This window comes from Syngnathus acus, chromosome 21, assembly GCF_901709675.1.
Source record: "Syngnathus acus chromosome 21, fSynAcu1.2, whole genome shotgun sequence".
Lineage (NCBI taxonomy): Eukaryota > Metazoa > Chordata > Actinopteri > Syngnathiformes > Syngnathidae > Syngnathus > Syngnathus acus.
The window spans coordinates 10,604,610-10,627,387 of record NC_051105.1 but is presented as its reverse complement, the minus strand read 5'-3'; the positions used below and the strand labels follow the sequence as shown (position 1 = coordinate 10,627,387).

The window sequence follows — 22,778 nt, the reverse complement described above, 5'->3', positions numbered from 1 at the left end:
CGACGCACTAGCGCCGTCTACTAATTCAAAACGATTACTGCTTCATATCTGCTCATTTGCATTGATGGTTTTTATTGCAGCAAAATAAAATAAAAATGCTACTTTATAAAAGGAGATTGGGTTTAAAAATTATTTTATGTCTTCCTCAAAATACATGTCTAATTATTTTATGTTTTACTAATTATACAGTTTTTCCTGTATTTCTTAATGAATAGCTAGAAAGTCATTAAATTGTGAATTTTAAACAGTGATTCTTATTTTACCATCCGAGAGAAATCTCACCCAGACTGTTTGATTATCAATACCAATAAACAAACAAGGCTGAATTGTAGTCATACAAAATCTTTTATATTATAACAAGACAAAGTTTTTTTTAATTTATGTATGAAATAAATCCATTCCTGTTAACTGCACAGGCACATTTCATAAATGCTACACATTACACAAAACCTGCAAGCACAAATGGAAAATCACAAAAACACGAGACCCTTGATTAAAAATGGTAAAGTATGCGGTTCAGAGAATGAATGGATGGAGATAGTTGTAAATATAACTCAGACAAATTGTTACAAAGCTGAAGGTGGCTTCCTATTTAATTAGATTTGCATTTGACAAATTAGTGCATCTCCCCGTTAGCATCCATTTGGGTTTTTTCCTAGCTGTCTGTCGTTGCTAAGCATTCAGTGGTACCTCAACTTATTACATAAGAGGCCTAAGTAGTCAGGTGACTTGTTAACAAACAAAGCAGAATGTGTAATATGGCTGCAATGTAAGGTAAATGGGTGCAAAAAGGAATAGTGTTGAAATAATAGATGTTACACAATATAATGCGTAATAAAGTCTGCTTCTTATAAAGTCTTCATCAGGGCTAATGGTTATGGCTAATGATTAGCCCTGATGAAGACTCTCCGAGTCGAAATGTGTCGGACAATAAACTCCTCTGTAACAGAGTCCCTCAGCTTCTACATGCATTTTTAATAACTTTGGGGATCATGGCCAAGAATCTTCCAAACGAGAGGGTGTGCGCACTTCTGCAATCACATTTATAGTTGATTTATTTACCCTCTTTTTTTCTAAATTGTACATGTTAGTTTGAATATCATCTATCTTGCTGTCACTTTTTCATATCACAGAATCCTGTTTCTTAAACAGGGGTGTGTAGACTTTTTATATCAATAACCTTTTAATCTCAGGAAAAATGAGCGCAATTTTGCAATAGAACAGCTTTTTTTGGGGTTTTCTAGGAGCATTCCAGCTCTAGCTGATAGGAGCTCCAGTTGTGACCAATTTGCGATAAGCGCCAGTCTTGGCCATGAGTTCATCATGAGTGCCTCGTTCGATGACGACGCCATTTGACATCACTGCGATGATGTCAGCGTTCTGGATGGTGGAGAGCCGGTGAGCAATGACGATGCTGGTTCGACCTTTCCTCGCATTATCCAGAGCTGACTGGACAATCTGTGGGGTTTTTAAAAAAAAAAAAAAAAAAAAGCATATTGTCTCCACCATGTTAGGATTATATTGACGGAGCTTGTCTTTTTATTTGACTACCTTCTCGCTCTCGGTGTCCAGAGCAGAGGTGGCCTCATCTAGAAGCAGGATTTGGGGGTTCCTGACGATGGCCCGGGCAATGGCAATACGTTGTTTTTGCCCTCTTGATAGCTGGGAGCCTTGCGCGCCAACCTGGGTTTCGTATTTCTGGCAATTTTTCCAATGCATTCAAAGATTGAGGAAAAAATAATAATTCATCACCACATTTGCTTTTTCATTTGCTCTTGTTATATCAAAGCAAAAAAGGTGTCCTCTCACATCTGGTAGCGTCATCACAAACTCATGAAGATAGGCTTGTTTGGCCGCCGCCACAATTTCCTCCATGCTGACGCTCCGCGTGTTGTCCCCATACTGAATATTCTCGGCTATGCTGCAGTCAAACAAGACGGGCTCCTGGGACACGATGCCGATCCGAGATCTCAGGAAAGGCACGTTCACTGACTGAGACGGGCGGTCGTCGATCAGCTGGAATCAAATTCGAACGTCAGGAAGTCTTATTTCATTTTGGAGATGAAAATGTGCGCTTACCACTTTGCCTTGGTCCGGGTCGTAGAACCTTTCCAACAGTTGAACACTGGTGCTTTTGCCACAGCCGCTGCTGCCCACGAATGCCAACGTCTGACCGGGCTTCACCGATACCGTCAAGCCTTTCAACACGCGAACATCCGGACGGGACGGATAGGTGAACTCGCAATTCACAAACTCTATTTCGCCCTTGAAGTTTTCCTGGTGGAGAACAGCAAGACCGGATTTGGCAAACATTCCGACCACATTTCTTTAGTTTAATCTCCAAACCCATTTGTCTCCATCTGTGCTGCTTGTGCTGATTTTAGGCCTTTGATCCAAAAGTTTGAAGAGATGAGCGGCGGCCGTCTTGGCTTTGGCGTAATCTGGAGTGAAAGACGAAGCTTTGCCCAGTGCGGTCCCGCTGATGACGACTGTCGATATCACTCTGGAGTTGACATCGGAACGAAATTTTGGTTGGAAGTACGACTTGACAAAAAAGCAGACACGATTTGACAAACCGGAAAACGATGACGTATTGCAGCTTCTCAGCTTTGACAAGGTAGCCTCCATAACGAAAGGAGGCGGCGTAAGCCATGAAGATGACAGACTGGGACAAGCCGAAAAAGAGCCCGTAGATGTTGGCGCGCTTCTTGGCAGATTTATATGGACACTCGAGTTTTTGATCATAGGATTCCACAAATGAGCTCTCTTTGGTCAAGCCTGCGATCGTTCGGATGTTGGCAAGAGCTTCACCGGAAACCTAAAAAAAAAATATATATGTATATATATATTTTTTTTAATTTAATTTAAAAAACATCACTTAAATAAATAAAATAATGATAAATGTTTTTTTTTCAAAATGTATCATTTTATTTAAATAAATAAATAATAAATAAAATAATAATAAATAAATACAAATTTATTTGTTGTTATTTTTTTATAAATGATTGTGCAATTTAATACATGTAGTACTGACCTGGCCAGCCTCCTCCATTGATTTCTTATCTTCATTTGCAAAACCGGTCAACATTTTGGCTTGAAAGAGCCCAGAGAGCCCGATGAACGGCAAGAAGCACAAGATGACCAAGGCTAATTTCCAACTGAAGTAGAAGGCGATGATGAAAGAGGCTCCGATGTTGGTCAGGGCATTGACGATCATGCCGATTTGGGATCCTGTAGCCTGAGAAAAACAACACAAAGCTACAGAATTCAGAAGCTCATTTATCTCGGTCACATTTTTTTTTTTCAATCATCCTTTTAGTTTAAAACAAATCAACAAAAAGCTAGCAGGTTTAGAAATGAATCACTTACACCCTGAACCATAGAGGCATCGGTGGCCAGTCTGGTGGTCAGCGCTCCGGGGCTGTTTCGGAAATCATCGTACCAGCCGATGTCTTGTCTCAGCATGGCCTGGAAGCCTAATTTCCTTAGACGACGTGTTAGTAGCTCACCAGACTTGGCAAAGGCATAACCCTGCGACATCAAATCACAATCAATGAGATTTCCATCTGTCAGCTTGTAATGTTTGTGCGGGCGGACCTGTAAATACTGCGAGAAGATACTGGTCACGGCCACAATGCAAAAGAGAATGCAGATACCATTGATCTGCCGCTTCTGCTCATTGACGTCCGCTAAAGCAAACGTCTAACCGCCGCAAAAAAAAAAAAAACAGGTTAAGATGTGAACAGATGGGCCCGAAATGACGCAAAAGGATTTTTACCCCCAGAATTTCGCTGAAGAGCAAAGCATAGATTGGGTTGACCGAGCCGTTGATGGCAGCCCCAAGCGAGCCCAGTAGCATGTAGGGCCACTCTGTTTGGTTGTACTTCAAGATGCGGGAAATGGGGGCCGGTTCGAGATGTTCGTCTTCCTCATCCTCGTACTCCGGCTGTTGGCGATGGGACGTCTTCCGGTGACACATCACAGATAACGGCGACATTTTGGCATCTTACAAGGTCCGGCGTGATGGTCTGGCTTGAAAGGATCCTCAGGCTGGTTGAGACGGTGTCGGGCCCAAAATCGCTGGACAAGTTGCTGTGAGATCGCAGTCGAAGCGAGCTCCTATCGGGATGATATCCGTCGTCTTTTTGGATCAGATGATCTCGTGTGTCGGTTTTTACCTTTTACTCATCCTGCAGCTGCCTCGGCTAAAAGTCCTTGTTTTTGTTTCAAGGTTTTCCTCAGCAGCAACTTTGCCGGCAGCGACTGGCATGAGAAAGATCCGTTCAATAGATTTCAATGTATTCAATTTTCGGATCACGAGGATTCTGTGGACCCACCATTGGTTGCGTCTGATACGCCGTGGTTCTGCAGGGTGACCAAAGTGAAGTAGACGCCTTCCTTTTTCAGGAGCTCACCGTGGGTTCCTTTTTCCACAGCCCGCCCACGTTCAAATCCGACGATAACGTCCGCTTTCCTGATCGTGGAAAGACGGTGGGCGATAGAAATCGTGGTCCTGCCCACCCGCACCTGCCATAGGAGAGTCTCATTTCAACATGTTCAGTAAAATAGGAACAGCCGCACACCTTGTCCAAAGCTTTCTGGACAACAGCTTCGCTCTCGTTGTCCAGAGCCGACGTGGCCATATCCAAGAGCAGGATCTTGGGATTCCGAATCAGAGCTCGAGCGATGGCGATCCTCTGCTTCTGCCCTCCGCTCATCTGACCTCCACCCTCACCCACCAAAGTATCGAATTTCTAGAAAATCGGCAATTGCGTACAGTTTCTTAAAATGTGCATGTGTGTAGGTCTAACTGGAGTACACTGGCGATACCTGTGGAAGATCCATGATGAAATTATAAGCATTGGCCTCTTTTGCCGCTCGGATGACTTCCTCCATAGGGACTCCCGGTTTCCCAAAGCGAATGTTGTCCGCGATGGTTGTGGCAAACAACACCGGCTCCTGCTCCACAATGCCGATAAGCGAGCGGAGCCACTTGATGTTTAAACTTCGGATGTCGTGACCGTCCAAAGTCACCTAGAGGAAAATTCTTGTTTTCAAAATGTTCTTTTTCGGTCTATGTTATATATTTGTTTTATTATTTATTATTATTATTAATTATATTATTTATTATATTTTCCTCACCGTGCCTTCCTTTGGGTCATAAAACCTTTGGATGAGCTGAACGGCCGTGCTTTTACCCGAGCCGCTGGGTCCAACGAAAGCGGTGGTTTCGTCCGCTTTCACTTGCACGCTGAGTTTGTTTAAAATCTACAAAAGTAAACTTTACAAGTGACTGCTGCGAGCATCAGTTTTATTAAAAACAACTGTTACCATGACTTCAGGTCTGGATGGGTAGTGGAAGGTCACGTTATGGAACTCAATGTCGCCTTTCACTCGGTCTAATTTATGACCCTCGTCGGACATGCAATTGATTTCCGATTCCTGTGATTACAAAATAATGAAAATGAATGCTGAGAAAACAAAAATATTGATATACATTTTTCAACTAGCTAGTCGTACCCTGTCAATAGTTTCGAAGATGGTCTTTGCAGCTGCCCGACCTGAAGCAAAAGCCTCCAGACAAGGCGAGGCCTGACCCAAATTTATTGCTGCGATCAAGACTCCGAAAAACACCTACAAACAAGAAAGGCAGTAAGTCACATGGCGTGGTGCCGCTACAAACAGGTTCCTCACCTGAATAAGTGTCCCGGGAGAGAGCTCCTTTGTGTCGATGACCAGCTGGGATCCATACCAAAAGGCCAAAGCGAAAGTCAGGAAAATGATGCACCATAGATATCCTTGGAAGATTCCGATAATCGTGCCCTTTTTAACACCCCAGTTTTGGGCTTCCACAAGGTTTTGGTCATATCTGGATCAGTTCTAAATGTAAATCTCACATGCACTCTATGTGGAAGATATACGTAATTTAAAAAAAAGAAAAGTACCTATTAGTTTCTTTGTCTTCACCACCAAACGCCGCCACCGTTCGAATGGACGACAGGACCTCATCAGCCACAGCTCCCGCTTTTGCGTACGCCTTTAGCTCTCGTCCCGTTAGACTAGCCACAGCCTACGAGGATTAAAAAAAAAGTTACACAAATTCCAAATATATCTTAGCATCTGGATCTTTGCCAGAAGTGTACCATTGCCATGAGTCCGGCAGCAACACCAATCAGAGGGCTCACAGCGATGACCACCAACGTCAGCTTCCAGCCGCCGATGAAGCCCACCATGAAGCCAAACACGAAGGTGGAGACCCTCTCGATAAAGAAAGACGCCTGGTCGGCGATGGCGTTATTGAGCTTGTTGATATCACTGAGAAGGAGGAGAACAATGTTAAGCGGTCACGGGCTCGGGTCTGATCGGCAGGTTGAGGCCTCACTCAGATAATCTCGTGTTGAGTTCACCGACGGAGATGCAGTCAAACCATCCGATCTCCATTTGCATGACTTTCCGGAAATAAATCTTTCGGATTCTCAGAGTTTGTCTGGCGGCAGCCGACACCCAGAGACCAATCTGGAGGGAAAAAGAAAAATTTAACCACTTAAATTGACCACAATAGAAATCATGATGTCATTTAAAAATATATACGTATATATATATATTTTTTTGACAATGACAGTGTACATCAATGAAAACTTACTTGAAAGTAACTAAGAAAGAGAACTCCAACTCCGATTCCAATATAGTAGTACGCAAACAGAGTCATCTGGGCTTCGATATTGACCCTGTTGTGTATGCAAGGGAATTTGAGTAAAGTGAATAATAATAATAAATAAAAAAATATAATAATATTATACTATAATAATATATAATAATATAAAATAATAATATACAATATATATATATATATATATATATATATATATATATATATATATATATATATATATATACTACGTATAATAATATAATATATAATACATATATAAATAAATAAAATCACAAACCATCGCCACTGAATTTAGGGTGACTCACCCACAGGCAACAGTAACGTTTTCATCCGGCTCGTAAACGGAGCCGTTTATCCAGTGAATGATGTCACCCGGGCAGGTTTTATTTGGGTCTTTCAGTTCTTGCACCTCCAACTCATAGAGCACAAATGTGTTGGTCATCATACCGTACACCAAAAGCATGAGAGGCGGGGCAGCGCCGTGGATGAGCGCGCACACGCTCCCCACCACCATCATGGCAATCTCCTTCCAGGTGGCAAATCGGAACTGGCGGGAAGAAAATTAGACATCATGAGATGCTTGAGTGAAATGATTACAGATGGAGATAAGAATCCCGTTTTACAAGTTACACCTCAAGATGGAATTCACGTGCAACAGAAATGAGGTAAGCTCTGTTAGATGCATGGATGAGTGGGAAAATTCTCATCTAATTAAAAAGAATAGGTCAAATTAATACATGTGTGTTTTTATTTTTTATTTTTTTACCAGTTGAAAGTATCCAACACTGAGCGTATTCTGTTCTTTCTTCTGTTTCTTCTCATCCCTGTAAACATTCAATTTCATTAACATTGTTGCCTAAAATATGATTTGAGTTGAAAATAAGTCTTACCCATTCTTTTGATTCGCTGCAAAAGAAGAAAATGAATTAAAAATATGAAAAAAAAATTCTGGTGACCTTCATATTTATATTTAGCTTGGTTTCACACGTGCTATAGTTAGCGCATGAATAAAATAATGCATTAGCGCTTTCATTATTCTGATACATTTTCCTGATGACTGATTCCACAACAAACGCACACTTTTTTTTTTAAAGTGAGATTACTCACCTTTGTCTGTCGGTAGCGTATATTTCATAGTTTTCTTCATGTTGTCTGACCTGGAAAATTACAACCATCACAAGGGTTAATAGGTCAAAGTGAAATACGCAGCTTCGGAATATTGAGTTTTACAAAATTCAACCAAAAAAAGGCCCCTTATTGAAAATGTTAAACTTTTAAGAACATTTTTTTTTATAGAAATAATTCTTCCAGTCCGGTTTAATAATTGACAAAATCGACATGATCCCTTTTATGTAAAGTAGATGAGTTGTGAGCTTGTCTTCTCAGTGTTCTTTTTCTCTCCTTTCATCCATTACCAGCCCGGCCCGTATGCTAGTCAGGGTCAAGGTGAACTGGAGCCCATCCCGACTGACTTTGAGTGAGAGGCGGCGTTCTCTCACTCTCAGGGTCCAAGCAGGCATTCAAATGCACATTCACACCAATGGGCAATTTAAAATCAACTAAACATCCATTTGAAAAAAAAAAAAATCTCGTCGAGAAGCTGGCACAGTGAGTACATCCGCGGTCCGAGTCGAGATTACGAGAAATTTGGCTGTGAGGGCGACTGACCATCTCAATCTGATTCAAATCAATCTATTATAATCATGTAAACACAAATACAAATGTCAAGAAATGTTGTTTTAGTTGAAGGGGGGTTACTGTACCTGAACAGGACAGCTCTCGGTCAATGTGTGGTTTCGCCAGCAATAACACGGCTGGAGTTAATAAGGCAACCTATGCCCCTCCCCTACGACTATTATCTATAGCTCCATTATACTGATAAGGTTAGTGTCAGCAATATGGCCAGGAAAAGTCTGAAGTCTTCAGAAAAAAAAAGAAATCAAGATTTAAATCATTAAAATATTGATTTCAAACTGGGAAGTCACAATGTTTTTATACAAAGAAGTAAAGGGACATTTAAAATTGGAAGATTTGATGTGATGTATAAGAAAAAGATATTTATGAAAGTGTTCAAGATGTTATCAGAGGTGATTGTAAAGTGAGTTTAATGACCGTAAGGCCATTAGTTGTGATCAAGTGCTAGAAAACTTGAAGTGTACTCACTGGAATGCGGATCATCAACTGTGTGAAAGGACATTTGACTTTTAATGATTACAATGATTTCATTCTTTAGCCCATTTAATTGCACACTACTCAGTTTTCTCGGTTAAATGTATGTATGCCTTGAAAAAAACATCAAATATTTCTTCTTAAAAAAAAAAAATTCTTACTAAAACAACATTTTTTTTCAAACATGTTGAGAATTGTTTTTATTATACTTTATTTTTCAATTCTAATTTCCTAAACTCACATCTATACGTGAAAATCATAAGAGCTTATTAATTATACTGTTTACTTTTTACATAATAAAAAAAAAAAGATTAATATAATGTCTCAATAAAAGGTGAATGCCCGCACGGACATATTTGGATTTGGAATTTGCTCTCTCCTTACAGATGGTCTGATACTGGATTCCCAACACAAGTGATTGATAATGTCATAGGTAGGTGGTACTCCAGTCCAAGACAACAGTGCAATAAAAACAAACCCTCGAGAGAGCTACTAGTCACCAAGCATGGTAGTACAAACTCTCAAAATGATTATTTTATTAATATATATTTATATCAATTTACATGACACTGTGGACAATTGTAAAATTGGAGACAATTATAAAAATGGACAAAAAATATTTGATTCCCCATTTGCACCTAAAACTGCCTTCTACTTTGCATCCACGAGAGGGCAGATATTTCCTTTATGCTAAATTCTAAAATTATGAAAAGCAATACCTAATTGAGATTCCGATATGCACAGAATATTTATATGTTCACAATTTCCATTTGAATCCTAAACCTTTCGATTGTATGAGCGTTTCCTTAGTGCATAGTTACAGTTGCAGACATATTACAACAGAGGGCGCTGTTTCACTCTTTTTGGCAGATTTACACGGAAAACGGGACGAAATTTAACAAAAGTGGGATGGGAACAATGAGAAGAAACTTTTCATTTCCACCTCCACATAATGCGCTCATTTAGTCTGCTTGTTCACTCAGTAGAGGTTCTACCTGACGGGAAAGTTGCACGTGAGTTCAAAATTCCTAACTTGGAAGCATTGTTTGTTGTACTTTTGTGATTGGGGTACTCATTTGCCAACTTTTTTTTGTTTGTTTAGTTTTCTTTCTTTATCAGTGATTTATCGTCATTATAGTTGTATTACTTGTATTCACTATTATTAATTCACCTTAAATATGAGCAACCTAGTTATTATTACTAGTATTACATCCTAAAATGGGAAAGCCAACACAGATTTAAATGAAATGTGATTCAAAACCCAAATTGTTTACATGCTTGTTTACATCCATAACTTAGTTGAATTCATTTATGTCGTGTGTTTATTTGTTTTTGTTTGAATTTAAAATGTCCTATTTTGTTCACGGTCCTTGAAGGCAGCTCGAGGCAGGAAAAGTATTTTTCTTAATGGTACAGAAACAATTATGAGGTGTGGTGGCAGAGAATGAATTTTTTCCTGCCAGTGCATTGATGGATTAAAAAATATAAATTATTAAGTAAAATAATTTTTGGACCAAAAAAGTGGAATTGGCAAACTTACCTCATGTGACATCTGTTGATATCTCATGACACAGATAGAGATGTTGCTGTACATCGTGGGGTTGCTGGTCCTTTGGCTTGTCCAGCGGTGGTTGAAGGAGCCCAAACGTGTGGAAAACAAGCGAGGCAAATATGTCTACATCACCGGCTGCGATACTGGCTTTGGGCATCTACTGGCCAAGCATCTTTATAAGGTGGGCTTCCGTGTGATTGCCGGCTGTTACACCGAGAAGGGCGAAGATGAGCTGAAGAAGACCTCGTCCGACAGACTGATCGCTCTTCATTTGGATGTCAGCGACTCTGCCAGCGTCAGACGAGCCACTGCTCTAATTGACAACCTTGTCGGGCAGACAGGTAAGGCCACACCATTAGGTACACCTGAAGAGGATTGCAGAGGAGAAATAATATAACTGTGTGTCCTGTTATATTGAACGTGTTTATAGATATATTTTTCTGCTCTCTACGCTTTTTCAGGACTGTGGGCCGTTGTGAACAATGCGGGCATCTCTGTGCCAGTGGCCCCCACAGACTGGTTAGCCGTTGAGGACTATAAGAGCATGCTGGATGTCAATCTACTGGGCGTGATTGACGTGACCCTGAGCGTCCTCCCTCTCATCAAGAAGGCCCGAGGCAGGGTGGTGAACGTGGCCAGCGTGTTCGGGAGGATCAGCCCGTTCGGCGGCCCGTATTGTGTGTCTAAATACGGCGTGGAAGCCTTCAACGATAGCCTGCGGTGAGAGAGAGAAACTAACGTGCAACTAACGTGTCTTATCTCATCTAATCTAAAATCATTGTCTCAACTTTATCTTTACGGCAGTTTGAATTTGGCACCTTTTGGAGTGAAAGTTTTGTGCATCGAGCCTGGTTTCTTCAAAACAAATGTCACTGACCCAGAGATCATTGAAAAAAATGGGAAAAGGCTCTGGGACAGGTTGCCGCAGGATGTGAAAGATGACTATGGAGAAAATTATGTGGAGCGTGGTGAGTGCTTTGTGTCTTGTCAGAGAATAAATACATCACTATAAACAAATGTCTTGGCTGGAAGCCAGATGCGCTAACCATTAGCGCACATTACAAAAATTATTTTGTGTAAAAATGATTGAAGACACAGTCAGTCGTACAAGTCAGTTGTCGTTGCAATGAATTCAAGTTACATACCCATCTCATCACATCACAGCATCAGAAGAACAAGCTCTGCAAGTTTTTGTCACCCGGACAATCTTACTTATGAAGTCATTCTGCACAGTTATGATGACATGATCTCCATGCTATCTACAATAAACTCTGTGCGTGCTCTGGATTGCAGCGCTCGAAACCATTGTGGCCAAATGTCAACTCCTAACGGACAGCAACCTGATGAAGGTCATTGGCTGCATGGAGCACGCCGTGGCCGCCGTGCACCCTCATACGCGTTACTCTCCCGGATGGCACGCCAAGTTCATCTGGCTGCCTCTGTCCTACATGCCAGCCTTCATCACAGACACCTTGATCCTTAAACTCAGCCCCAAGATTAAAGTAGCTGTGTTCTAAGCTTTAATGGGAGTCTTGTGGTGTTACCTTAAGCTAAATTAAATGCTGTTAAAAATCATATTTTAAAAAGTTTATTTTAGGTGCAAATTTGTTAAAGTGCAAGTGAAAAGGGAAGCAGGACAAGTTTATTCAGATCGAGCAGCAAATTCCTGAGAGTTGATTATTCATTGAAGGGAGGCCAAACTTTCAACGAATGTCATGGATGTATGACATGTATGACTTAAGTGGTTGGCTATGTTGTGAGTCATGTTTACAGTCACGATGATTTGTTTGAAGTCTGAATGAAACACGCTACTTCACCCCTTACCGTTCCTGTTTTGTGTGTTTGTTTTAAGTGCTCGCGGAGCTTGCAGATATGGATTGTAATGTTTGTTATTGTGCATTCTGGGAAGTGTGAGGGCGTTTGGGCAGGAAATGATGAGAGTTCAATAAAAAGTAACTAAATTGCACCAGCCACTGGTTTCATCTTTGACCACGTCGAGGGCATTACAGTATCTTAAAATGTTCGACATTATTGAAATCTCCTGAAACTCTGATTTCGAAGCCACAAGATGGCGCAAATACACCGCAAACTCTTCAACTTTCCAGCGTCCCGCATAGTTATTAAATAATACAGCGAGTTCCAAACAGCTTTGTGTAGCTACTAACCTTGCAAAAACGCTGCTGGAATCGACTCCATTGCTGGCATACTTCACACACGAACACAGAGGAACGTCAGCGTCAAGGGAGGCCAAAGATGTACGATTAACCGCTTCTATATAACAGATAGGGAAAAAAGATTTTGTAGTCCGCGTTGCATTCCGGAAAATAAATAGCGTTACACACAGCCACATCGGCAAACAAACGCAGTTAACAGACAACACTTTACGTACAGTGGGACAGAGAGGCATCGGAAAGGTAATTCAGCCGCAACCAAACTGATCGCTTAGTACTCGTTTGGGTTTATTAGTTTATCTTTTTTATTATTTTTTCCCCCCTCAACTGCATAACACAGGGGTGGGCAAACTTTTTGACTCGCGGGCCGAACTGGGTTCTAAATTTGGACCGGAGGGCCGAACCAGGAGCAGATGGACGTAGTGTTTGTGTGAAGTAATATAAGCGACCTGTAAAGGTCATTGCATAAAATATTTTGGCCTTTAGTAGGTAGTAAAGCATGGATATTCCAAACAAGTTTTTTGAAAACAAATGCATTTATTAACAGCATTAAAAAAAAAAAAAAATCACTAAAAAACTGCTATCAGTGATTCTCATAAAATACGACACTATTATTATGAATAACAGTCTCCATCACTTCAGTGCCTGCAGGTCAGATTAATGAAAATTTTTTATCTTATGAGATCACATCAAACAGCAAACATTCTGACCAAATATATCATCTTGAAGAATCGGTGAAAGCATACATCCAAATAAAGTAATCAAAACGGCAACACGGTGAGGGGTATCTGAACATCAGAGCAGAGTTTTAACTCACAAACACCTGGTAACAGAGGTGAGGAAACGGGAAACACTTCCTTAAAGTAAGCCTTAAGAACTTTACAGGTTAAGATTTGTCGCAAACAGGTGGTGCATCAATGTCCTTGAGCATCCTGCATTGTTTGAAAATGAGAATGGTCGCTAGTTTCAATCCCTGCTATGTGTACAAATCATATTCGAAATGCATTTTTTTACAACAAACTTGAGAGCCTCCCCTTCATTTTCAGTGGGAACAGTGTTGTTGGTCTCCCTTTTTTGCTAGTGCGTCATAGTCTGGAGTCAAATTTGTTGTGGCAATTCTTAGGAGAGATCCGTTTACCTCGATCTGTGACGGGTTGATGTGGCTGAACGTCACGTCGCGTACGTCGAGCCAAATTGGCCACTCTTTTAACATTCGGCACTCACTTCTTTTCTTCGGGCCACTCATTTTAATGGAAGGATTCCAGGGGAAGGTTTGTGGGTGGCTTTAGCGTAAAACTGTATCTGAAAGCTCAGCGAGCGAATTACAAGAATGCTGTCGTCACAGCCCACGCTCTAAATTCGGGACTGATACAAATAGAGCGCGAGTGCGCCATGTCCGTACTACTGAGTACGTACGTACACGCACTTGTGAGTGTGCACCGAGCTTTCTGACACGGCTTCCGGTAGTAAATGCGCAGGCGAGCGGTTCCCCATCTACTGGGGAAACGCAGTCATTGCAGGCAAAATGACAAAAAAAATTTTTTAATAATACAATTAATTCAGGGTTGGCGGGCCGGATTAAACGGTCCCGTGGGCCGGATGTGGCCCGCGGGCCGTAGTTTGCCCACCCCTGGCATAACATGTTTTGCATACTAATAAGACAGCTTTGACAGTCGTAGTACAACTGCTAGTAAGGCAAAACTCTGCACTTGTTGACATGCGTAACTTTTAAATTGAAGCGCTAGTAAGAGAAAATTGCTAAGTTCTGACTTATTTACTTTTATTTTGTAATACTTGTGTTTGACCGCATGGTGGTGCTGTTGCTGTCAGAATACAGTAATGCACAATGGAAAACCTATAGAAACTGGAGACAATTTAAATGATGTGGTTTTAAGGCGAACTTCCACTAAACATGAAATATGTGCCTAATAGCAATCAGACTTTGGCAAAAATACACAGCCAAAAGACAAAGTGCTTGTTTCCATTTTAATCAAATATTTACCGACCAAAAATAAAATGTGATGTCTGGTCACGTGGCTGCTTTGACAACACAGGTACTGGGACAAGTGTAGGTCTTTTATTTTCTTTCTCATTGTCTCCTCTAGTGAGATGTTGCTGTACATCGTGGGGCTACTGGTCCTGTGGTTTGTCTACAGATGGTTGAAGGAGTTCAAACGTGTGGAGAACAAGGGAGACAAACATGTCTACATCACCGGTTGCGATAGCGGCTTTGGGCATCTCCTGGCCAAGCACTTGGATAAGCTGGGCTTCAGCGTGATAGCCGGCTGTTACACCGAGAAGGGCGAAGATGAGCTGAAGAAGGCCTCCTCCGACAGACTGACCACTCTTCACTTGGACGTCACAGACTCTGCAGGCGTTAAAAAGGCCGCGGCTCTCATCGACACTCTTGTAGGACAGAAAGGTAAAGTCTCTGTGGAAGAAATGTTTTTCAATGAATAATGGAGGGTATGATCCAGAACTACAAAAAATGCGGCCTCGTCTTTTCAGGACTATGGGCCGTGGTCAACAATGCAGGCGTCGCTGTGCCGACGGGCCCCTCAGACTGGCTTACAATTGAAGACTACAAGAGCATGCTAGCTGTCAATCTGCTGGGCGTGATTGACGTGACCCTGAGCGTCCTCCCTCTCATCAAGAAGGCCCAAGGCAGGGTGGTGAACGTGGCCAGTGTGTTTGGGAGGATCAGCCCGTTCGGCGGTCCGTACTGCGTGTCCAAATACGGCGTGGAGGCCTTCAACGACACCTTGCGGTGAGCGCTAACTCAGCAGAAAGCCGTTTGTTGTCCCCCCACTGAGCACCACCTTCATCTCAGCTTAATCTCCGACTTCAGGTTGAACTTGGCGCCATTTGGTGTGAAGGTTTTGTGCATCGAGCCCGGCTTCTTCAAAACAAACGTCACTGACGCAACGGTGTTGGAAAATAACCTGAAGAAACTTTGGGACCGATTGCCGCAGGACGTGAAAGACGACTACGGACCAGACTTTTTGGAAAGTGGTGAGTTTTTTGATGCCTCGTCAGAAACTGCAAAGTAGTACTTGGTGTAAGCAAAAACCTTCGTGCATGTTCTCCACTTCAGCATTCAAAATGATGTCACGAAAATTCCAAGTGTTGACTGACAGCGACCTGATGAAAGTGGTGGGCTGCATGGAGCACGCTGTGGCCGCCGTCCACCCTCGCACCCGCTACTCGCCCGGATGGGACGCCAAGTTCATCTGGCTGCCTCTGTCCTACATGCCCACCTTCATCACTGACACCTACTTTCTTAAATTCAGCCCCAAGATTAAAGCGTCTGTGTTATAAAATACCACGGGAGTCCTTCCATCTGGTGTTACTTGCCACTTTTTTAAATTCTTCATAATCCCTATATATAAATATATAAGTCAATGCAGCTTTACTCATAACTCTGATGTAAGACCTCAGCGTAGACAGCTGACCTCTGACCCGAAGTCTGTGCTGCTTTTAAAGGGCTTAATATTCAACTTGCTTTCTTTCTTATTGGACTTGGGCTGGGGTTGACTTGGGACCCACAGAGGGAAGGCACATTTGAGACCACTCACTGTACTGTACTGTCAATCAATTTCATAATTGTATATCAAGCTTATATAAACATTGAAAAATAGATCAATCTTTTTTGTATCATCGTGAACACGAACCAGTACATCATTGGTGAGGCCAAATATTTCGTCGCCTAGTGGAACAAGTTTTGAAAAGGTTTTACATTTTTATATGCATATCATAAAAACCTGGCATGTAGACTTTTTATATCCATTTAATGTAGCATGCCCAAATATGTGTATCAACATTGATGTTTCAAAATGAATAATGTTTGTCATACTGTACGAGTTTTAAACTGTGGTGTAGTTCATTTTGGGCCAAGATCTAATCATGCGCCGGTCAAAGAATGCGTGTTACACAATCGCGCACTAGTGAAACATTGAAGGGATTGTCTCTGCCTTTAGTCAGTCTTCCTAATGACTTCCGTTGACATGGTAGGTTTATTTTATTTGTTTTTGACACGATAATCTTAAATATGAGTGATTGACAACCGCCTAAGTGTAATGAAATCATAAGCGGCTAAGGTGCTGTGAGGCAATTAGGAATGTTTTCAAGTTTGGACTTTTTTAACGCATTAGGTACATAATTGTTAAGTAAAATTTAACGAATCAATTTCCTGGTCATATTTTGATGGAAGCTGTGTTTAAGCTATGTTTAATTTTATTTTAGAGCACTATGAATATGATATCAAGATTTAAAAAAAAAAAAAAAAAAAAACAATCCATAAACCCCTGCAATGCCTCCATTTTGACAAACTGTCCATGTCCTTATGTTGGCCACCTGCTCTTCTATCTGTGGCCTGTTGGTGGCCTCCCGGTGTGCGAGGTTACGAGAACATAACTGAAGTCTGGAGTGCATGGTGTCACTCGCATTGGCTGCAGCAACAGAAGGTTGGAAACAAACAACGGCAGCTGTTGGGCCACCTCACATTCCCCACAATGATTAATAGAGGCAATGGTTCAAAGCACCTGTCCTAAGGAGTCACTAAACTTTGGACACCCTGCCTTGTTCTCGTGTAATTTACCTCAATGATGCAATCTTGTCCACTCAGGTGACTGAACAACTGACTTCAGGTATTTTGGAGGTACGTCGACGATACTCATTCAATTTTAAAAGGGCTGAGCATGTTCTCCTACAAATAAAATAAAATATATGTTTCAGGCACTGGTGTCCCATCCAACGTTGACCTCTTTGCTACTTCTGGCTGCCCTCGTCGCCACATGCTGGTATATCAGAGACTCCTACGAGGTGGCCGCGTTCGACCTCAAGCATGTGCTCATCACAGGCTGCGACAGCGGCTTCGGCAACCTGCTGGCTAGACAGCTGGATGCCAAAGGTTTCCGGGTCATAGCGGCGTGCCTCACGGAGACGGGATCGGCGGAGCTGGCTCGCTCGGCCTCCCCCGGACTGAGGACGCTACTCCTGGACATAACAGACGGCGAGAGCATTAGGAGGGCACGGGAGTTTGTGAGCAGAGAGGTGGGAGAGCGAGGTGAGCTGGATGAGGAGGAGGGGAAGGGGGGCTGGGCTGATAGAGTGCCAGTCCGAGTGAGGCGCCGGGAGATAACCTGGACTGACATCCTGGCCCCTTGGTTACTCCTCATCATCAACTCTTCATCCTCCTACTGACATGTCTGATAGATCCTTTTAGTGCAATGCGGAGGGAGAAAATAACCATCCCTGACTTTTCACAGCTGCACGCTAACACTTCCTTAATCTGCCACAAGAAATAATCAAATTTGATTAAAAAAAGACATATTTAAACTCGAGAGGGTTTCAAATAAAACATACGCCAGCATAGTGACCTTTCTCTTGACCTGTCTTATCTGCCCCTAATGAGGCAGCTTTGTTCCTCGCCAGGCCTGTGGGGGTTGGTGAACAATGCGGGCCGATCCACACCCATCGGCCCGACAGAGTGGATGCACTTGGAGGATTTTACAAAAGTTCTGGACGTGAACCTGATAGGCGCTGTGGACGTGACGCTTCGCTTCCTGCCGCTCCTGAAGAAGGCCCGAGGCCGGGTGGTCAACGTGGCCAGCGTCATGGGCCGACTGGCGCTCACTGGGGGAGGCTACTGTCTTTCCAAGTGGGGAGTGGAGGCCTTTTCGGATAGCCTCAGGTACGGCTGAGTTCTTCTTTTCATAAGGGCTGAACTAATCATAAACCAAAAGACAACTTCATGTTGTGTATTTCAAACAACCACATTGCCTTATGACAATCCGTTTAGCTTAATGCTAGCAAACAATGGAAAATGTCATAGAAAGGCTAATGACAGGCATTTTCAATTCATGGGTTAAGTAGGATAGTTGTATTAAATTTGTAATTAGAGTATTGATGTGTTGTGCGTTAATAGACGAGACATGCAGCATTTCGGTGTCAAAGTGAGCATCATCGAACCTGGTTTCTTCAAGACTGACGTGACCCGGCTGGATCTCATCGAAGCTGACCTCAGAAGGCTCTGGACTCGCCTCCCTCAAGAAACAAAACGCTTCTATGGAGAAACATACTTTGATGATTGTGAGTAAAAAGTGGGTTGAAAAAAATCATGATATTTTGAAAGACGTCCAACCGTCATGACCTTGCAGATTTGAAGGCGCAGGCCTTCTCCATGAACGTCCTGTGTAGTTCCCGCATCTCTATGGTGACCAGCTGCATGGAGCATGCCTTGACTGCTCGCTCCCCCCGCACGCGCTACACCGCCGGCTGGGACGCCAAACTTTTCTGGATCCCGCTCTCGTACCTGCCTTCATTTGTGTCCGATTTTGTTATCAGCGCGCTTCTACCTTCTCCTGCGGCAGCGAGGTGATGAAGAGGAACTTCACTACGGTCGCCAAATTCAACTCAGCAGCAACCATTTGAACTGTCAGTGATCAGAAAAAGCAGGTTTTATTTGTAATCATTTAAGATGGTGGATACAAAATGACTCATCTGCATTCTGAGGGCATGCGTGGCTCATCCACATAAATTAACATCCGTGCACAAGCATGTTCAAGTATTCGGTCTGTTATTCCCCATCATCAGTGCTGATATAAAAAGACATAATCACAGTGATTAAAAGTCACAAAGTCAGGGATCACATAAGAGTAAAAAAAAAAAAGTTTTGATTCAGAAAATGGCATTATATTGCTCACGTGTTTGGACTGCAATTCATTCCCTGAAGGGATTATACGGTATCGATTATATATTTATCTTATGGCAAAGGCAGAAAATCATCAAGCTTTGTTTCCTCTCCTGGACGCGTATAAATGCACAACTACCCACACGGGCTATTTCAAAATCTTCTCGTTGAAATTTACAAATATACAACAAAATTTCATCTACGTCTTTATCAGCAGCGTCAGTGCAAAGATATACGTATCGTACATCAGAATAAAGGAAAAAAAACGAGAATTGGCATACGTAATGTCACAAGGCATAGACTTTCTTCTCCGAAATGTACAGCCGTGCCTCGAGATACAATCCGTTGCGTGACCACTCTCTTAAGACAGAAAATAAATCTGAAAAAATGTATCTGGGTCACTCATTATATCTCAAGGCAGCACTATACTTAATATCTCTTAGAATATAACAATTTGAGTTGGTTTTTTTCCCCCCACAGGCTGCATAAAAAAATAAATTCTGTGCAAAGTGTGATTTTCCCTCGTCAGTGAGGGTGCGGTTATACGTCAATGTCCTCTTTAACCAGAGTGGCCGTGTCTTTGAAACTGTCCTCGGTCGGTGAAAAGGCGCTCGGATGATGATGGTGATGATGATGATGGTCCCTCCTCTGAGGTTTGGGGGGTGGGGCGTCGTCTCCTCCTCTTCCTCTGCTTCCTTCAGACTTGTCGTCCTTCATCTGTTAAGAAATATTTCAAAATGGTGTGAATTGCTTTTGACTTTTTGAAATTCCAAATTTAGCCTAACCCACCTTGGAGTAGGACTGGGTTTCAAAAGCGCTGCTGGGCTTCAGTCGACGCTTCAATAGGCTCCATGTTGACTCCTTACAGAAAAGTCACATTATTCATTTATGCTTTCCTGCCATCTTGTGGTATCTATTGGCAATTCTAAACATTTTGGACGGGCCCTTAATTACTGTACTTGCCAATTTTCGGTAGAGAACAGCGAGGAACATTCTATCCTCATTTTGAGCTGCACTTATTCCTAATAATAACAACGCATGATTATACAATATCCTCTTGATAATTGAGAAACTGACCTCAACAGGTTTGGTCCCAACAGACGAGGTGTGAACAAGGCCTGCGCTCTGCTCAGCGTGATAGACCGGGTTCGCAAAGTTGTTTTGTAATTTCTCGCCACTCACGTTAACAGTCACCTGTTTAGGAGCCCCAAAAAAAAAAATTGGTAACATGAGGCATTAGCAGATGTGTGAGGTGTGCTGGTGTACCTGCGAGGCGTGAATGACAGCCGGGTCCGCCGCCATGGCGGCCGCGTTGGCATATAACGGATTCTCAAAGGTGACGGGATGCCTCGCCACTTCCACGGCAAAACGATCATCCTGTGGTAACATTGTGTTGCCGTTAATAATGTACAAAAAATGGAAATTAGAAGAACTCACCATCTGCAAGGCGGTATCGATGAACGACACTCCGATGCGCGTGGGTCCGAGATCCACGTTATCGCCCGAGCGGAAGGTCACTCCGTTGCCTGTGTCGCTAGACTTCACCAGACTGCTGAGGCTAGCGAAAGCAGACTTGCATGACTTTGCAACTCTTTTGCAAAGTGTGCATTTGAACAGAACTGGAAAAAAAGCTACCTGGGCAGTTTGGGCAGAGAGGGGAGGCAGGATCCGGTTCGTTTGTAGTTGAGGAAGACCCCGACTGCCAAGGCGCCGGTAATAATGATGATGATGGCTGCGAGAAGAACTGCCACAGCTTCAGATAGAAAAGGTGGATTGTTTTAACAGATGCAGTTTTTTTTTTTACTGAAAAATTTACTACTTTGACTCTTTTTGCCAGTGAACTATGTTGGATTAAAGGAAGGAGCTTCTATAATATTGGCAATGTCAAATTGTTTTCTTGATGCCGTTGTACCTGTTCCCGCTGGAGCGCTTCGTGACTTGCCCATTTCGCAGTAGCTGCCCAAATAACCGTAAGGACATCTTTGTAAAAGACAGGATTAGAAATTACCGGGTGATCTTTTTTGGACCGCTATGAAACCTCGAGTAACAACACTCACTTGCACTTGGGCAGACCCGCTTCGTCGGTGTAGCAAGTGCCACCATTCATGCATCTGCATGCAAGAGGCATCGCAACAGGCGCCTCAATGGCTGCGAGGGAAGAAGCCGGGCAAAAAAAATAAAATCACGCAACAAAATCAAAACCACGAGGAGCAGCCGGACACAAGGACAAGCGGGAGCGAGGCGGCGCATGCAGTCAGGCTGCGGCGTACCTGCATCGCATTCACCCGAGTCGAAATCCAGTGCTGAGGAACCTTGGGGGCAGGCACACGTGTAACCACCGGGCCGGAGGAGGCACAGGTGACTGCACACATTCTTGCAAGGGTTGGGCACTGATGACGGCAAAGCAGAGTCACTCGGATGACACAAGTGATGTTGAGATGATAATAATAAAAAACTCACATTCTACACTAAATAGTTCAGAATGTTTACTGTGTTTGTGTGATTACGGACTGACCTGAGTGGTTGTGCCGGTGCTCCTGGTAAATGCGAACCTGAGTCAGCCATGGGTTGATGGTTAACACTTTGACTTTGTTTCCTTTTCCAAATTTATTTGTCCTCCACACTTCCCCTTTCTCCTTTGTTGTCCAGTACACGTGGCCCTCAAAGAGGTCCAAACTGTATGGATTCCCAATATCTAAACCATGGACACAATTAAAGCGGGGTACCATCAATATGTATTGTTTTCATGTCACATTGTGAGCAAAAGCACGGGATCGTAAAAGATGGTTCTGACCTCCCGATATGATGATCTTTCTATCTGTGCCATCGGGTTTCATGGACCCAATGATGTTTTCTTTGGAGTCACACCAGTAGATCCTGTGTGCATTCAGATAGTCCAGAGCCAGCCCGGTAGGCCAGCCCAAATCTTCAGCGACCAGCACCTGCCTACTTTGGCCATCCATCCACGCCGACTCGATTTTGGGTTTCCTACCCCAGTCGGTCCAGTACATTGTTCTGAGAAAGACCCAAAAAAACATAGGTTAAATTTTGTTTCCACAATATCATTCAAGTAAAGCATCATTACCCGAGTGCTGGATTGACAACGATGGCAGCGGGCTGGTCGAGGTCAGTGTGGACCAACCACTTCCTGTAACGCCCGTCCAGTTTGGCCACTTCAATACGATTGGTGCCAGCGTCAGTCCAGTATATGTGCCTGCAAACAGAGGTTGAAGTGTTAACCAACTGGGCTATAAGAAAATAAAAACCCGAACAAGACCGAGTGAATTACCCGCCAACCCAGTCGACAGCGATGCCGTCGGGATTAGCAACATATTTCAGATTGAGGTCCACGTCTCTGACTGGGTTGTTGCCGTGATCATTGAAGGTGGTCATATAAGCACGTTTGATGGAGCCGAACTCGGATCCTCGACCCACAACTGTCCAGTACACGATGCCTAAAACAAAACGGGCTAATTCATTGTGTTGCTCCAGACAAACGAAAAGAAAAATTTAGTAGGTGAT

At 42.9% G+C, this 22,778-nt stretch overlaps 5 protein-coding genes across 11 annotated transcripts in view; 3 read left to right on the top strand and 2 right to left on the bottom strand.

Annotated features, from left to right (window-relative positions):
* Window positions 1–326: 326 nt before the first annotated feature.
* abcb11a (ATP-binding cassette, sub-family B (MDR/TAP), member 11a) lies at window positions 327–10,516 on the bottom strand. The gene is made up of 28 exons (XM_037280716.1): window positions 10,383–10,516; window positions 7,781–7,830; window positions 7,564–7,579; window positions 7,440–7,497; window positions 6,979–7,220; window positions 6,644–6,728; window positions 6,383–6,516; window positions 6,144–6,315; window positions 5,946–6,070; window positions 5,695–5,869; window positions 5,521–5,634; window positions 5,332–5,442; window positions 5,143–5,268; window positions 4,831–5,034; window positions 4,584–4,754; window positions 4,338–4,527; window positions 4,179–4,263; window positions 4,011–4,119; window positions 3,779–3,946; window positions 3,598–3,702; window positions 3,370–3,531; window positions 3,035–3,238; window positions 2,577–2,818; window positions 2,347–2,503; window positions 2,080–2,277; window positions 1,810–2,016; window positions 1,552–1,698; window positions 327–1,458 (listed from the first exon to the last, which is right to left on the bottom strand). Exons 1-28 carry the CDS (start codon window positions 10,385–10,387, stop codon window positions 1,258–1,260), a joined length of 3,963 nt encoding a protein of 1,320 aa, XP_037136611.1. The 5' UTR covers window positions 10,388–10,516; the 3' UTR covers window positions 327–1,257.
* On the top strand, window positions 7,320–12,363 carry LOC119139769 (retinol dehydrogenase 7-like). Of its 3 annotated transcripts, none has more exons than XM_037280722.1 (6): window positions 7,320–7,338; window positions 9,229–9,275; window positions 10,417–10,735; window positions 10,856–11,114; window positions 11,199–11,362; window positions 11,688–12,363. In XM_037280722.1, exons 3-6 carry the CDS (start codon window positions 10,423–10,425, stop codon window positions 11,909–11,911), a joined length of 960 nt encoding a protein of 319 aa, XP_037136617.1. In that variant the 5' UTR covers window positions 7,320–7,338; window positions 9,229–9,275; window positions 10,417–10,422; the 3' UTR covers window positions 11,912–12,363. The 3 variants fall into 3 exon arrangements, with proteins under 3 accessions (XP_037136617.1, XP_037136616.1, XP_037136615.1); XM_037280721.1 differs by lacking the exon at window positions 7,320–7,338 and adding an exon at window positions 8,138–8,281; XM_037280720.1 differs by lacking the exons at window positions 7,320–7,338; window positions 9,229–9,275 and adding an exon at window positions 9,737–9,855.
* A 299-nt stretch (window positions 12,364–12,662) lies between these two features.
* On the top strand, window positions 12,663–16,729 carry LOC119139768 (retinol dehydrogenase 7-like). Its single transcript, XM_037280719.1, has 5 exons — window positions 12,663–12,808; window positions 14,671–14,987; window positions 15,074–15,332; window positions 15,414–15,577; window positions 15,660–16,729. Exons 2-5 carry the CDS (start codon window positions 14,675–14,677, stop codon window positions 15,881–15,883), a joined length of 960 nt encoding a protein of 319 aa, XP_037136614.1. The 5' UTR covers window positions 12,663–12,808; window positions 14,671–14,674; the 3' UTR covers window positions 15,884–16,729.
* Window positions 16,521–19,235, top strand: rdh1 (retinol dehydrogenase 1). The gene is made up of 6 exons (XM_037280718.1): window positions 16,521–16,572; window positions 17,190–17,222; window positions 17,300–17,630; window positions 17,999–18,257; window positions 18,492–18,655; window positions 18,724–19,235. The coding sequence occupies exons 1-6, from the start codon at window positions 16,555–16,557 to the stop codon at window positions 18,942–18,944; spliced, it is 1,026 nt and encodes a 341-aa protein (XP_037136613.1). The 5' UTR covers window positions 16,521–16,554; the 3' UTR covers window positions 18,945–19,235.
* The window catches only part of lrp2a (low density lipoprotein receptor-related protein 2a), a 30,489-nt gene continuing 26,719 nt past the window's right edge, over window positions 19,009–22,778 (bottom strand). For 4 of the 5 annotated variants that reach the window (XM_037280712.1, XM_037280714.1, XM_037280713.1 and 1 more), the window contains 13 exons: window positions 22,546–22,711; window positions 22,342–22,470; window positions 22,051–22,271; window positions 21,772–21,951; window positions 21,527–21,646; window positions 21,314–21,404; window positions 21,169–21,236; window positions 20,892–21,009; window positions 20,694–20,814; window positions 20,523–20,633; window positions 20,334–20,450; window positions 20,046–20,117; window positions 19,009–19,973 (listed from right to left, as the gene is read on the bottom strand). In XM_037280712.1, coding sequence (XP_037136607.1) covers window positions 19,797–19,973; window positions 20,046–20,117; window positions 20,334–20,450; window positions 20,523–20,633; window positions 20,694–20,814; window positions 20,892–21,009; window positions 21,169–21,236; window positions 21,314–21,404; window positions 21,527–21,646; window positions 21,772–21,951; window positions 22,051–22,271; window positions 22,342–22,470; window positions 22,546–22,711 — 1,691 coding nt within the window. In that variant the 3' untranslated portion in view covers window positions 19,009–19,796. Of the gene's footprint in view, window positions 19,974–20,045; window positions 20,118–20,333; window positions 20,451–20,522; window positions 20,634–20,693; window positions 20,815–20,891; window positions 21,010–21,168; window positions 21,237–21,313; window positions 21,405–21,526; window positions 21,647–21,771; window positions 21,952–22,050; window positions 22,272–22,341; window positions 22,471–22,545; window positions 22,712–22,778 lie in introns of those variants that run through there. The other variant, XR_005101450.1, reaches the window with a different exon arrangement.

Bases quoted from the DNA above. Each gene is read 5' to 3' on its own strand.
- abcb11a (XM_037280716.1), bottom strand. The intron at 6,517-6,643 runs GTAAGTTTTCAT...TTTTCCCTCCAG, and splicing joins TCTTTCTTAGTTACTTTCAA to ATTGGTCTCTGGGTGTCGGC. The intron at 2,819-3,034 runs GTCAGTACTACA...TTTTTTTTTTAG, and splicing joins CAATGGAGGAGGCTGGCCAG to GTTTCCGGTGAAGCTCTTGC.
- LOC119139769 (XM_037280722.1), top strand. From the start codon at position 10,423: ATGTTGCTGTACATCGTGGGGTTGCTGGTCCTTTGGCTTGTCCAGCGG. The intron at 11,115-11,198 runs GTGAGAGAGAGA...TCTTTACGGCAG, and splicing joins GCCTTCAACGATAGCCTGCG to TTTGAATTTGGCACCTTTTG. The intron at 11,363-11,687 runs GTGAGTGCTTTG...TCTGGATTGCAG, and splicing joins AGAAAATTATGTGGAGCGTG to CGCTCGAAACCATTGTGGCC.
- LOC119139768 (XM_037280719.1), top strand. From the start codon at position 14,675: ATGTTGCTGTACATCGTGGGGCTACTGGTCCTGTGGTTTGTCTACAGA. The intron at 14,988-15,073 runs GTAAAGTCTCTG...TCGTCTTTTCAG, and splicing joins CACTCTTGTAGGACAGAAAG to GACTATGGGCCGTGGTCAAC. The intron at 15,333-15,413 runs GTGAGCGCTAAC...CTCCGACTTCAG, and splicing joins GCCTTCAACGACACCTTGCG to GTTGAACTTGGCGCCATTTG.
- rdh1 (XM_037280718.1), top strand. The intron at 17,223-17,299 runs GTACGTCGACGA...TATATGTTTCAG, and splicing joins TGACTTCAGGTATTTTGGAG to GCACTGGTGTCCCATCCAAC. The intron at 17,631-17,998 runs GTGAGCTGGATG...GTTCCTCGCCAG, and splicing joins CAGAGAGGTGGGAGAGCGAG to GCCTGTGGGGGTTGGTGAAC.